This window comes from Podospora pseudoanserina, chromosome 1 (genome assembly GCF_035222485.1).
Source record: "Podospora pseudoanserina strain CBS 124.78 chromosome 1, whole genome shotgun sequence".
Classification (NCBI taxonomy): Eukaryota; Fungi; Ascomycota; class Sordariomycetes; order Sordariales; family Podosporaceae; genus Podospora; species Podospora pseudoanserina.
In genome coordinates, this window is record NC_085920.1 from 5,442,182 (window position 1) to 5,456,321 (window position 14,140).

Below are 14,140 nucleotides of genomic sequence, written 5' to 3' on the forward strand. Positions count from 1 at the left end.
ATCCCTCGGGATGCGAGGCGGGGGCAGTAGCGGTGAGCTGCTTTCCCAACAGAGAAAAGCCTTCGGAGGTTTTGTTGGTGATATTATGCAACACGTCGGCAGGTGAGCACATCTAAAGATGCAGCTTAGGGGCTCAGTAACGAAGGATCAGTCGGGTCATCCAGAGCCATGGCTGTGGGTACGGTACCACTCCCGACGTTACGGTTTCTTAGAGAGCGGCAAACACGATATCGCCAATCTCATCCCGTCATGTTGGGCTGTCTCGGTTATCTCATCCGTCGCAAGAGGTATGGCTGATTATAGAGAATAATAAGTGCCTTTGACGACCAGCTCTAGCGGTCCAGAAATGAACATGATTGCCACAGTATGTTTGTGTGTGTGTAGCCAGGTTGTCCCGCCAAAAAAGGGGGTCAAAACAAATCCCACCCACCACCCCAAAGCTAACTCATGCTCCGAATGCTTATCTACCGGGATGCGCACCTAAACACTCACAACCAACCAAATTTCGCCACCCAACAACCCCTATCACAAGTCTATCAAAACAAAATACCATCAACTTCAACAGCAGCAAAAAATGAATTTATCTCGAAAAAAGCCCAAAAACATACAACACCGAGGATTCCCCAGTGGTCACCCACCTGAGTACTAGTTCGGCACTCAACTGCTTATCTAGGGGAGAGCGGACGGGATCACGAGCTTTCAGTTGGTTATGGTCGTATGTGATAGTCGTGGTTAGACTGTCAACTTATAAAAGGACAAAGTCCTGCAGTGCTATCTTGAGGTGGGTGTTGTTTTGCTGTGTCAGGAGGCAAGTGGGTTGTTCATGCGGGACAGGAGAGGTTTGTGGAAAGAGGATAGGCAGCATAAACAGATGGCTTGAGAAAGCCGCGATAAGAGGGTGAACGCCAGGTAATGTCATGTCATGACTTTTGCCTTCCATGCCTCACGGTCCGTCGTCGTGAGGAAGGAGCTAACCATGGTGATTTTTACCACTGTGGGAGGGAACACGTCATTCCAAGAAAGGGGAACTCAAGTAACAGGATGCGGTGCAAGTTTGGCCCTCTAATTTGCTGTGGTCTCCGCTTCATCTTTGAATTGCAACTCGAGAATGATGGTGGCCAGTGGGCATCATACATACCTAGAGCTGGCAGTGTTGTGAAGGTCAGCGTGAAAATGCCTACCGCAATTCTCCCACTTAATAAAGGGTGGCAGCTTCAAAATCGGGTCGATTGACTCGGCCGATGTTCTTGAAGCATATCGTCGAGCTCCTTCCTTTGCTCCCCCTGGGCTGTGAGGTATTGACCCTTCCTGTATCATGCCATCACCCCACTCCACGGACGCAAAGCAAGCCAGCTTCAGACCCCCTTGAACTCTTCCTCGTTCAACTCCCGCTCCGCCACATGCCCATCCTTCTCGAGTTCGATAGCAGGGCCAATATCGACACACATCACGCTTAGCGACCGGTTTATCCACGACAACTGTTTACTGTATAGCTGTATTCCTTCCACCATGGCTCAATGTGTTTGCAGAGGAGAGGATAGGCGGCCAGGGCCAAAGGGGAGATGCGTAGGTTGTAATGTAAGTGCCCAATACAATGACTCGACTTTGAGGCCGTCGGAGGTCAACACTGACATGTTCTTGCTGGAATTTAGGAACGAATAAATCCGGCCACACGACCGGCATGGAGCCCGTTACCGCCAGTCCCGCAGCAGCAGCCGTTACCTCCGCCAGATCCGCTACAGTGGCCGTTCCTACAGCAGCAGCCGTTGGCACCAGACCCGCTACAGAGGCAACTCCTACAGCAGCCGCCGTTACCTCCGCCACTCCCGCTGCAGTGGCCGTTCCTACAGCAGCAGCCGTCGGTACTAGTCACCAAACAATGGCAGCTCCTCCAGCAGCAGCTGGTACCGCAAGTCCCGCTACAGAGGCAGCTCCTACAGCAGCAGCCATTACCGCCAGACCCGCCACAAGACAAAATAGCCAAGGCCATGGGAAAAGCCAAGGCCTACGAAAAAGCTGTGGCTGACAAGATCTGCCCATGTTCGCTCCCAGAGATCGAGTGCAAGGTCAAACTACCGCTCCGATGCACAGGAGTGATAGTCGCACAAGGCCGCACAAACCAGGTGTGTAGCTATAGGCCATGCATCGATGCAGTATGCTTTCACTCCTTATCAGCGGAATAACCACGAAGTGACTAACTAGTTTGGTGTAGTGCTGCCGGCGACGACGGCGGAAACCCACATTGGCAAGTGCAGAAAAACCTCGTGTACTACATCCTTGCCATTGTTTGGAGGTGATCAAACGTGGTGAGAAATGCTATGCCGAAGGGAGCTGTGAGCAGACATCCGACCGTAGTGGCTGGTGTTGTCCGGCGTGTGGGCCCAAGAAACCTGGGAGAAATAGCGCGGTAAGATGGGTTTCGTGCATCTAGAGGTGCTTTTTGCATATCTACACACATGTTAACTTCTGAATATAGGACTGTGCTGCCAAAAGGTCGTCTAAAAAGTTGAGCGATCGTAGACAGATCTGGAGACCAGAAGGATCCGAACAATGAAAAGCCTCTAGAGGTAGCGATTATTCTGTAAAGCGATGGTTTTGGGAGTTTACGAACGAATCGGGATCATTGGGGGCTGGAAAGGCGCAGGTCCGCCTTGAACTTCGTCTAGTGTTTAGAGATAATAGCAAGAGCGCTTAACCCGCTAGTCAGCAGCACACAGTATCGTTTTGGTGCTGGCACGGTTGTCCACACTGATTACCACCAACATCTCAATCGACCCCTGAGGCAGACCCCACCAAAGTAAACAAAGCAGTATTCCACCACCCTGATCATCGCCTGCATGCATCAGGTGGCAAGGAAAACAGACGATACCATAAGATCCAAGGTCAAAATGTTGGGCAGACGGAAAAAGAAACTACATATTTGGTAAATGACTGTCGTGCTATGTGATGTATACACCCTAAAATCCTCCTCAACACACCTCGGTCCCATCAACAACCCCCCTCCTTTCCCAACTAAAAGACAATATCCAAAAAAAAAAAAAAAAAGGAAAAAAAAAAAAAAAGACAACACAGAAATGATCAAACAAGAAGTCAACCACCCCCTTTTTCCCCATCCTATTACATACAAACACCCCCACCTCGCCTTACGCACCACTATCAATCTGCGGCACAACATTAAACCTCGTCCACCAATCCCACGCCTTGCAATTCCGCTCCACATCCCTCGGTATCCTCAGCCAGTCCACCTTTTTCGGTTCCACCACCAAGTTCGCCAGGAAGCCACCACTCGCGTGCCAGACGATGTGGCAGTGAAACGACCAGATGCCCGGGTTCCCGTCAAACTGCATGACGAGATGGCCGTTGCCCCGGACGATGTGGACGTCCCTCCTGTGGGGGTTGGAAGGGCGGGTGATGGTGCCGTCCCAGTCGCCTGGCCCTTCGTGCAGGATGTAGGGGTTGTGGCCGTGGAGGTGCATTGGGTGACTTTGGGGAGAAATGTCAGCAACGGGGGAAAGGGGGGTGAGGAGGGAAGGAAGGACTTACGGTCCGGCGGAGCGGTTCCGCACAATGATCCGAACTGACGAGTTGCTGTAGTAGTTCACCACGTTCCACTCTCTCGGAAAGGTGAAATTTCCCTCGTTTGCGACAAGCAGGACAGGTTCGTTGTAGTGAGTCCTCATCGAGACGCCGTTGAACTTCCACAGCGTGACGTCGGACGCGTTCTTGAAGAGCTCGATTTCCATCGTCTGGGTGTATGTCGGTTTGGGGACGGCCATGGGGTACAGCGGTTCTGTCTTGGCCAGGTCTTCGTTTGTGCAGGAGGGGTCCTCGGGGATGTTCCACGCTTGGCTGGTGGGCGCCTTGTCTGTGTCTGCCTTGTCGTAATACACCGCTGCTACGGCGTTGGGTTGACGGTTGGGGGAGCAGTTGGTCAGGTTGGAACGCATCCAGAAAGCCGAGTCAGGTTTGCCGACATTGGCGGTCACGAGCACGTCGGTGCGTTGACCCACGCCGAGGATGACCATGTTGGTTTTGTATGGCTTGACAGGGGTGAAATCTTCTGCGATGACGGTGAAGGTGTGGCCGTCGATGGTGAAACGCTGGACGCCATCGCCACCGGTGTTGACCAGACGGAGACGGTGGGTCTTGCCGGTTTGGAACCTGAACTTGGAGATACCAGCGTTGTTGGTGCAGGGCGTCTTGTCCCCCGGGGCAACAGTTGAGCAGTCAAAGTTCATCTTGCCATTGATCAGATTGTTGTCTGACACCACACGAGGGCTGCCGTTGGGTTTGAGCATCTCTTCGACGATGTCATGGTATTCCTTGTGATACCAGTCTGTAAAAGAACACCACGGTTAGTGATTGTGCTGGGATATTTGACAGATGGAAGCATACCGCTCAGAAGAATGGGACCAAGATCAACGTCGTACTTGGCCTGAGTAGGACCATGAATGACCATCGGTCCAACAATACCACCAGCATATTGAGCAGAGTAATGAGCGTGATACCACGTCGAACCGTACAAGCTGGCAAGAAATTCGTATCGATAACTGGTTCCGGGAGGGATAGGACATTGCGAGATACCCGGTGCTCCATCTTCCCATGGGGTTTCTGTTTGCAGGAAGCCGTGCCAGTGAATAGCCGTGCCGTCTTCGGGGTTGGTGATGTTGTTCCTCACATTGACAACAATCATGTCACCCCAGTTTGCTTCGATCAAAGGCCCAGGAAAGGCACCATTGACAAGAAGAACTTCGCGTTCATATCCATCTGGGGCGATGAGCCCACGGCTGATTGTGAAGTCGTAGTATCTCGTCACGCCCGTGTGTGGGTTTTCGACATAAGGGTTGGTCCCCGAGTCTGTGAGCTTGCCCCATGGATAGCCGTCAGGAAGAGGGTTGTTGGTAAGCATGAAAGGAATCAGTGGGAATAATAACGTCCCAAGAAGAGAGGCGCTGCAGTTGTCATGTTAGCTTAACCCCTATTGCCCGTTGATTCTCATCCTGCTCACCCATTTGTCCTCTTCTGAGGTAACGCCGGTTTGGTATTAGAAAGAGCCAGGGCAGCAAAGTTGGCAAGCCCCTTGACTATGCCAATGACACCCATGGCGAGCAACTGAATGGGAGACGGAGAATGCACAAAGAGAAGCCCGACCCGGCGACAAGAGAATGACTGGAAAGGAAGTCACACCGCTGCTGAAGACTCGAGAGAAGGTTTCCACTGTCTGAGAGAGACATTGGATACTTAAACGGTCTCGAGGGCGTCCGTGAGCATGGGCCACAGAAAGGCCTTGAACTGTGAGACTTGGCCGTCGTGACGCCAATGGCGTCTCCCCCTGCGCGGCCACATGTCGTGAAGTTCACACGGCAGAAGAATAGCACAGTCATTGCCAACCCCGATCAACTCCGGTGTTGCCCTTCTGGTGGCTGCCCTGCTCTCCCGAGCCCCAATCCCTGCTCTGACGGGCGTCGCTGAACCGTCGACGAGGTGGGTTGGACAACGGACCTGAAAGAGGGCAACCAAGACAATGGACCTGAACTCAGTATTGATATCCCTTCGGGTGAGGGTTACCGCCCAGCCGGTGGTCGCATGCTGTGATCGGGGAGGAGTGCTTCGGCGATGTAGGGATGATGCCAAGCCATAAGGGGCTAGGGGGTTTGAGAGCAATGAGGGAGAGTTGAGAAAACGGGGGTCTCCGCCCCGCTGGGCTGATCGCACCGTCCGATCACCCGCATGCTGCAACGGGGGGGGCGGTGATCCCTTTGGTGGCGCGGGAAGAGCCCATGAGCTGAGTGCCAAGAGGCCTATCGCAGAGCCGCTCGCCTCTGCAAGGGCTTTGGGCAGGTCCGACCGCCAGGGCGATCATCATTGACAACCTCAGAATGTTTGTGACAGAGCTGCTGTGTCTTGGTGGACACGACAGATGTGAACAGATTCGATGCTGAAAAGGAAGTCAGCAGCATCATTCGTATCCGTTTTGGTCCACAGTTGTCCACCTTTCGAGGTCGCTCGCTCGGCGAGTTACACACTCCCCAATCTCCAGGGTTCGAATGCTTCCATGATTACAACAACCACCGTCGCGTAGAATTAACTTCTGGACGAGACCTTGGCTTCAAAACTTTCCGAGCTGGTTTTCTTTGCAAGTCCGTGCCAAGTTCAGGGTTCGGAAGAATTACCCGAGGGTTCGGCACTGGTGTATAGTAGGGCGCTGGGATGACGGCATGGATGGCTGAAATAGTGAGGAAACAAGCAACTTCGAGATCATGTAGCGGCGAACCAAAGGACACTGAGTGTTGCAATGATTGCCTCGTGCGGGCAGAGTTCCCGCTGGACGGGACGCTGCAGTGCAGCGTCCTTAAAGCGGAAGGCGTACATACCAAGAACGAAATCAATACACCAAGGCCTTGGAAGCACCACTGCCGCAGAACCAAGTATATCTTCGGCATGATAAGTGTTTCAGGAACTCCTAGAGAACATGGTAAACATCCGGTGGCTTCCTGGGTGGCTTTCAGGTCGTCTTGACGTCGCCATGTCGTTGGAACCACTAGCTGAAGAGGAACACTTCGTGATGGTGGTTGCATATCTCATTCCATTAGTCCTTGTGAAAGCTTCGGCCGAGCTGTGGCTGCTCAAAAACTAGGGCTCGGACTTGGGGGGGAGGTCGGACACGGACTGAAGACCGCTTGTGGTGTCTCAGTCGCGACGTCCCACGGCCACCAGGATACCCTCATCTCCATCGTGCAGCCAGATATTCGTCTATGCGTCCATAGATGAATTGTTCGTTTTCCATGCAACACGGGCAGTTGCTTGCCTTGCTGTGCGAGTAGGTTATTCAGGCTGGCGTGGAAAGATGGACAGATCGATAGAGACTCCACGCAAGGCGTTGACGACGACCATGACAGGAACCAAGCGATTCTCAAAAAGGGGGTGCGTTCAGCTGCTGTCAACCATCGAGCTGCCTTAGTGTCTACAGGTGTCAGTTGCGTCTGCAGGCGGCGGCCTGCTTCGACGTGAAGAGACGACGGACGGCAGTTGACTGTCTGGGGGAGACGAGCCTATCGATTTTGGAGATCTTCCCTGCAGCAGCTAGCCTATGCTTCCCTCGGTAATTAGCAGTCCAGGGATGCAGGTTAAAATTGTCCGACAGACCAAGATACGGCGGTGCAACACAACAGGTCTCCTCCGTTCCGGGACGATTTCGAGTTTCTGGACTTTGCCCGCCCAACACTCCAAATCGCTGTTTCACACACTTCGTATTTCCGAGAAGAGAACAAAAGACCACGCGTAGAAAAAGAACAGCACCTCGATGGTAACACCACAAAAGTGCGGTCAAGTGTAAAGTGCGAAGGGACAGGTTCTCTGGCAGCATTCCTGAACAGTCGAAGAAAGTCAAGTGTGTGTAATTCTGCATCCTCGGGTCAGTCAATGCCGTCACCATCTCCTCACCTGCCAGCGCCCCTGACGAGGAGTTGGCCGAATCGTTGGTCGAGTGCAAAGAATTAATTTGGCCAGTGATAATCCGCAAAGTCTTGTGGCTCCAGAGATTTTGCTTTGATCCTGGCTAAGCTTGGTAATATTCTCAATATCAGAGTGCTTCCCAGCTGCACAGACATGGTGATGTATAGCACAATAGCCATGGGGTGTCCACCCTCTCCAAACGCCTTCCCATCTCGCCCCACCGAGCGATCCATATATACAATGTGTCAATGACACGGACTTGGTGTTTTGTTTCGTTGTTTCTTGTTTCTTTAGTTGTCGTTGCTGCGGCGAACGGGTTGCTGATAAGGACGGAATGCGCCAGAGGTCATGATGATTGGGCGTCTTTGCGCGCGGAGGTAGGCCTCCTGAATGATGGGCGACGAATCCGACCGAATAACACTGCCGATCGACATGAAGAATCTGGGAGGCAAAGATGTGTTAACCACGATAATTCTCCAGACAGCAGCAAGACCGCAGCCTACCCGAATGTCGCGCCGGAACCCAGCATGTACTGGCCGAGTGTTCGCATGATGCCGTTTGGCCCTGCGCCATATCTGAAGATGTTGACGGTTCCTAGACTGAATTAGACATCATCTCAAAATGCTCAGTGGTCGAAGCGGCAGCGCATACCAAAGATGAAGCCGATGATGCAGCCGACCGCTGTGCAATGCGATGATTAGCGTTCTGAAGAGTGCTATTAAAAACAACTACTCGCCCAAGGCGGGAACTTACTGCCGCCCATCAACATTCCCATCTTGACTATTCCATCAAGTTAGCCTATAGCCCAATCCCATGTCCTTGTCGCTGCCCATCTCCGTGAGGGGTCCCGCGGGGTTGTTGGCATACACTTGTCGACGTTTGACTGTCCAACGCCATGCTGAGGAGGAGGGGGCATTTTGTGCTACTGGGGTGTTTAATCCGAGTCAACTGGTGGTTTCAAACGAGCTGCTGCTGTGCTAAAAGTCGAGACAGAAAACGGTCAAGATGCAGCGCAAGCACTGGTGGTCAGATGCGATATCGACAGTTGGAAGTTGCCGTGGGCAAAATGTGGGTGCACGGACGGGGATTGATGCTACTTAAGCCTTGCCGATGGAAAGCGGTCAGTTCTAGGCAAGTTGCAAAGTTACAATTATGACGGATTTCCCCGCTGATAGCTAACGTGGATAAATATTGATTAATCTGGGGGTAGCAGTGACGCTAGATGCTCCCTGCCATGTTATGTCATTGAACACATCGAATAGCTTGATGATGATATCTACAGATGTTTCTTCATCAGGGTATTGTTCAGAAGGGTAAAGAACGCAAATAACGTGATGGGCACAAAGCAAACGAGGAGCAGTCTTTATGTTCTCTCTCAAACTTCGAGGCGGCTTGAGGCGGGGGGAAACGGCATCAGACGCTCGGACCATTTTCAACTCTTCTGTTGTGGCAGACAGTGGCTTGTTGTTGAGGTGCCCCCCTTCCAAACCAGTTCTCACGTGACATAGTAGTTCGTTCATGAGGGGCAGTCATGGTCACAAGTCCAAACTGCTATTAGCTCAAGTCAAGTCAGTTGGGATGACTGAGGGTCTGGAGAGGGAATCCAATAAGCTGTCAGCTGAAGCGTGTATAGGTACTAATAAATTAAGACGGACGGTGCTGAGCAAATACCCATCAAAGCAGTCAAAGACGACTCCAGACAGAAAAGCCAAAGGTGGCTTGAAAAACAGGGGACGCGTGCGCGCAGACCACCCTGCGGCCCGCATTCTGCTCGCTAAGCGCCTCTCGAGGGCCAACGCCCAGGCCAGGAGAGACCTTGCCTCAAATTCTCAAGGTTGTCAACCTCACCTCCTGGCGCAGTCGCATTCCGAAATCGTGCTTGCCACCCCGAACCCACCGCGAAAACCGGCATCACTGCCAGCCTCGTTTCCCGTCTCTCTGCCCGTCTTTTGAATACGCTTTTCCATCGACTTACCGGGTGTGCGCGTCGGCTCTCGGCGCGATCCCATCTCCCGTCCCCAGACCCCCGACCGGGCCAGCACTTGCGCTTCGACGTCAGTGCTAATCTCGACAACTCCACACAACAAGGGCGGTTGCGACGACACCTCGCACCCTTTAGAGTGGGTCCGCTGCCAGAGATCAATCGCTCCTTCTTGTCGTCAACTCTGCTGAAGGCCGAAAGGGGCTTCTCATTCCAACTCGCCGGGGAGCTCGCCCGCGACAGCTCGCTGTCCTCCCCTCCCCCCCCTCGTCGTTACCCGCCAACCGCCCCGACCATCGCCCACGCCGTCCTCATGACGGCTGTTGCGAGTCCCCCTAGCTTTCCAAACCTCAACCGACCGGGATGGATGAATGGAGGCCAGCTTCTTAACACGATCAATTCGGAAGATGCCAGAGGAGTGAACATGCCCATGCCTCGCAAAACTCTGCCGCGATCAAACTCGTCGTCGTCGGTCTCGTCGACGTCTTCCAACGGGTCGACATCCACCGTGACTTCCAATGCCAGTTCTCAAATGAACGGCGGTTCTGTGTCTTCCGCCGGCGACACGGGTGCGTGGCCAAACGGTGCACCACGCAAGAGGCCCCAGCAAAAGGGCCCATGGCCAAATCCCAAAACCGAAGGAACAAACGAATTTGCCAGAACATCATCGGTTCGACCACCCATGGCGAACGGGGTCAACGGTGCATCATCACTACAGCCACCACAATCGATACTAGCAACACCACAGAATCAACTGATGGCTCCCAATGGACTCCCACGAGGCCCTGATGGTGCCGCTTCAGGCCGGCAACCTGTCCTTTACTTGCTTTCTCTCAACGGCAGCTTCGAACGCAAGACCATCTCGGTTCCCTATTACCCCGACACCCTGCGTATTGGACGGCAAACAAATAACAAGACGGTCCCAACACCTGTCAACGGATTCTTTGACAGCAAAGTGCTATCCCGACAACATGCCGAGATTTGGGCCGACCCCAGCGGCAAGATTTTTATTCGGGATGTCAAGTCCTCCAACGGTACATTTGTCAACGGGAGCCGGCTGTCGCCTGAAAATAGAGAATCCGAGCCGCACGAACTGCAAACAGCTGACCACCTTGAACTTGGTATTGACATTGTTAGCGAGGATCAAAAGACCGTCGTTCATCATAAAGTCGCCGCCAAGGTCGAGCATGCCGGATTCATATCGCCGGCCAATAATGTGATGGAAATGAGCTTTGGAGACCTGGACCCTTCCAACAATCCAATGATGCAGCTCAGTGGTGTTCCATTCCGAGGCCGACCAACAAATCAGTCAGCAATGGCAGGGAGTCGCGTATCTCCGAGTAACGCTGGAGTTGCAGGAAACCTAGCTCAACAGCGTCCATACCATTGGCAGAGTATCACCACAGAACATATAATCAAGAGGCTCCAGGCATGTTTGTTCCCGAGTTTGAGGGAAAGCTAATCATCGCTAACATTTACTTGCAGACCGAGATTCGGAATGCGAGACAGCAACAAGCTGATATTGCTAGAACAGGCCAATTTCTCAACGCTCTACTTTCCAAGGACGATGTCAAGAACTTGGACAAACCTGAAGCGCCAGAAGCCCCCAAGAGTTTTGTCAACGGAAATGTCTCTTTCCGATCCGATGGCGGGAAAACAAGGTTTTCCGACCCGCCAGCGCCCCCCCCGTCACAACCACTTCCAGAGAAACCAGATGCCGCTCGCCCTGGATCTTCCGATGTTGCGTCGCTGAAGCGAGGCCCAACAGAGAAGCCCAAACTCGCAAACATCTCGCCCATTCTTCCTGATAACACCAACAGCCTCCGCATTTCGCAACTCACAGAACAGCTCAATAACGCCCAGAAGGCTCTTGACGAAACCAGCCAAAAAGCACGGGATTTGGAAGAAGAGTTGAACAGGGAGCGCGAGGCACGGTTACTGGTCGAGGGTCAGATGCAGAAGATGAACGAGGAGAGTACGCATGTGAAGGTCAATGGCTCTGCGGGCATTCCTCTTGTCAATGGTCATTCTGAACTCGACAAGGCCTTCAACCCCCCCACGGAAACCCAAACACCAGCCGAAGTTGACCCGGTGACCATCACCCCTGAACCAGGAAGTCACTCGCCGGTGGTCGATAAGACCGCGGCTATGGTAGCAGCATACCAGGCTCAAATCGATACGATGGCCCAGGAAATGGCCAAAATGAAGGAGCACATGGAGAGCTACCGCGCTCGGGCTGAGAAGGCCGAGGCTGATAGAGACGCTGGCAGCAAAACATTGGCAGAACTGGTCCTCCAGATTCGCCAACGCGACGAGGAGGATAAGAAGCGGGCAGCGGAGAAGCAGTCACGGTCACGGTCTAGGGAGGCCAGACGACGTGGCCGGAGCCAAAGCCCAAGGGCCGAGGAAAAGCTGGAGCACACTACCAATGGTAGCGCGACCAAACCCCACGCGCAGATCGACGGTGCGGCATCCGAAGCGGACGACGCTGAGGATATCTCGCCTGTATCGAGATCAGTCACAGTGAAGCCCAACTCGGTGGGCGCGTTGGCGGTGCAGGGTGATGGGCAGCGTCCTCTGGCGATAATACAAATACTACCGTACGCGACCGCGTTTGGGGTTGTGCTCTTTGGCATGGGGCTTATGGGGTACATCAACGATTGGCAGCTGCAGCCGCACCCAAACCGGTAGATCAGGTTTGGGAGATGGCGGCGGCGCTGAGTCACGACAAACAGTTTACAAACCAACTTGACGACCACCACCCAAGGACAACCAAAAAAGACATGATGATTATGAGTAAGAAAAGACAAGTTTACAACCACAAGAACAACTTTTAATCGCCTCTCGCCCACCACGCCCTACGTACCTATTTTCTGAGTTTTTTTTGGGGAAGATGACGACGGAACGGAACTGGACTTTTTGAACTTTGGGTTTTCCTTTGTCACACAACAACATTTTTTTGGAACGTATAAACTGGTACTCTTCGCCTTTTTTATGGTTTTTTTTTAACGTAGCGTTTACACCGACACAAACACGCACTCTCAACAGCGGGTTCGCAGCCAATCAACTTCTCTTTTTTCTCTCTGTTATAACTGCTTTTTTCATGTTCTCCAATGAAAATCATTTTTATTCTGTACATGTAACAACCTTTGAATTCTAGGCGTCTCGATTTTCTCGGCTTGTTGCAAATCTATGTTCGGTGCTTCTCTTGGGGTGTTGTTGAATTTGGGGATGGGTTGGGATTGTACGGAGGGATGTATGAGGGAGTTGGTTGCTTGTTGAGCACTTGAAATTTGGAACTTTTTACTTGTTGAGCTTGTGTGGTTTGTATTTGGATGTGTAGCGGGGGAAAGGGATAATGCGGGTTATACTAGGACATGATGATTGGTTTGGGTTGGGTAGGGGTCTTTAACAAGAAAGGACTGGAATGGATGGTGTTATTCTCTGGAAGCTGTGTGTGATGCGTGTAAACGTACGGTTTGCGTATGGTATGTGATTATGAGTATGTGTAACTTACCTACCTTGCTGCTGGCGCTTGGCTGAGGGGGCAGTAGGATAAGGGGAATGGGAGCGGTGAATCATCTTTGAAAGGTTGTGTCTATCTGTCTTGATGTTTTGGTGATAAGTGACCATGTCAAGTAGCCTTGCCTCTGAGGGAATGGGACGGGGGCAACTCACCATATCTGCAATCACTCGTAACTATCCATCCGCAGGCGAATCGCTATAAACTGCAAACTTTTCTAAGGCGGCGGGAAAACATCTTTGTTATTGTGCAAATTGAAACAACAGCCATCAAACCCCCTCAAACGGGGTGTCGGATTTTTTAAGCAAACGAGATTAGCCATAGCACGCTGTGGCAATGATCCAACAAATCCTGTTGCAAGCTGAGCTTACTTGGACCCCCCAACTGGCTAATCTTGGGGTGTGTGTGTGTGGCGTGGCGGTCAAGGTTGCTGTGCAGTTTGAGAGTTTCGGCAAAGGCTCGGACCACTTGACTGACCATGAGAAACATGGGGGACTTGGCGCGCTGGTAAATAAGTTTTTTGTTTTGGGTTAGATATGGCCGTTGTATTTAGCTTTAGACTTCATTAACCATGAGGCTGAGTTTATAGGTATGTTGGGTTGTTTTTTGGGAAAGGCTACCAACCTACGTATCTTGGCCGCAGACACACGAGTTTACGCGCATAATCTTGGTGCATATCGCAAGATGCCAACTTGTGTAGTAGCTCTTTCAAAGACATTCATTCTGAAGTAAGTAGATTGGCGAATGGTTTCGTCAGATATTCATTGTGGTATATCAACCGCGTAATAGTCTCGCAACATATCCGTTGTGCTTTTTTTCTCTCTTAATTTATTGTACACAGCTTGTTGAAGATGAGCGGCAAATCATCGCAGTATCTGAGAAATATCAAGGCCAAGGAAACTGGTTTTGCGGCATATGTGGGGGACGGCTGCCCTTTAGAGTTGATGATGGGGTTCAGGTTTGGTGACTCTGATATGGTGGCTTGTAAATATGCTTGTGCCCATTCACAACCCAAAAAGAAACGGCTGGGGAAAAAAAAGAAGGCATGTGTGATCTCGCGGTCTGCTCAGACGAGATGGTACTTACATATCCCCGTCACCGATCTCATCTACGTGTTGTCGTCACGCTCTGGCCCCGGCTGAGGAGCAGGGTGGGCAATAAGCCAAGTAATTACTTACTTG

At 52.1% G+C, this 14,140-nt stretch overlaps 4 protein-coding genes across 4 annotated transcripts; 2 read left to right on the top strand and 2 right to left on the bottom strand.

Moving 5' to 3' along the window:
- The first annotated feature begins 1,147 nt into the window (after positions 1–1,147).
- QC764_115460 (uncharacterized protein) lies at positions 1,148–2,713 on the top strand. Its single transcript, XM_062942795.1, has 4 exons — positions 1,148–1,578; positions 1,653–2,153; positions 2,213–2,407; positions 2,477–2,713. Exons 1-4 carry the CDS (start codon positions 1,510–1,512, stop codon positions 2,552–2,554), a joined length of 843 nt encoding a protein of 280 aa, XP_062805806.1. The 5' UTR covers positions 1,148–1,509; the 3' UTR covers positions 2,555–2,713.
- A 178-nt stretch (positions 2,714–2,891) lies between these two features.
- Positions 2,892–5,103, bottom strand: QC764_115470 (uncharacterized protein; the record flags this gene model as incomplete). Its single annotated transcript, XM_062942796.1, has 5 exons — positions 2,892–3,039; positions 3,061–3,483; positions 3,544–4,336; positions 4,396–4,952; positions 5,009–5,103. The coding sequence occupies 4 exons, from the start codon at positions 5,101–5,103 to the stop codon at positions 3,144–3,146; spliced, it is 1,785 nt and encodes a 594-aa protein (XP_062805807.1). The 3' UTR covers positions 2,892–3,039; positions 3,061–3,143.
- A 2,642-nt stretch (positions 5,104–7,745) lies between these two features.
- On the bottom strand, positions 7,746–9,131 carry MGR2 (subunit of TIM23 translocase complex; the record flags this gene model as incomplete). Its single annotated transcript, XM_062942797.1, has 5 exons — positions 8,323–9,131; positions 8,209–8,235; positions 8,107–8,136; positions 7,959–8,049; positions 7,746–7,896 (listed from the first exon to the last, which is right to left on the bottom strand). The coding sequence occupies exons 1-5, from the start codon at positions 8,369–8,371 to the stop codon at positions 7,746–7,748; spliced, it is 348 nt and encodes a 115-aa protein (XP_062805808.1). The 5' UTR covers positions 8,372–9,131.
- Positions 9,132–9,749: 618 nt separating this feature from the next.
- Positions 9,750–12,127, top strand: QC764_115490 (uncharacterized protein; the record flags this gene model as incomplete). Its single annotated transcript, XM_062942798.1, has 2 exons — positions 9,750–10,865; positions 10,922–12,127. The coding sequence occupies 2 exons, from the start codon at positions 9,750–9,752 to the stop codon at positions 12,125–12,127; spliced, it is 2,322 nt and encodes a 773-aa protein (XP_062805809.1).
- Between the last annotated feature and the right edge of the window lie 2,013 nt (positions 12,128–14,140).

Coding starts and splice junctions, on each gene's coding strand:
- QC764_115460 (XM_062942795.1), top strand. CDS start 1,510: ATGGCTCAATGTGTTTGCAGAGGAGAGGATAGGCGGCCAGGGCCAAAG. Junction 2,154..2,212: donor ATAGGCCATGCATCGATGCA/GTATGCTTTCAC, acceptor AGTTTGGTGTAG/TGCTGCCGGCGACGACGGCG. Junction 2,408..2,476: donor AACCTGGGAGAAATAGCGCG/GTAAGATGGGTT, acceptor TTCTGAATATAG/GACTGTGCTGCCAAAAGGTC.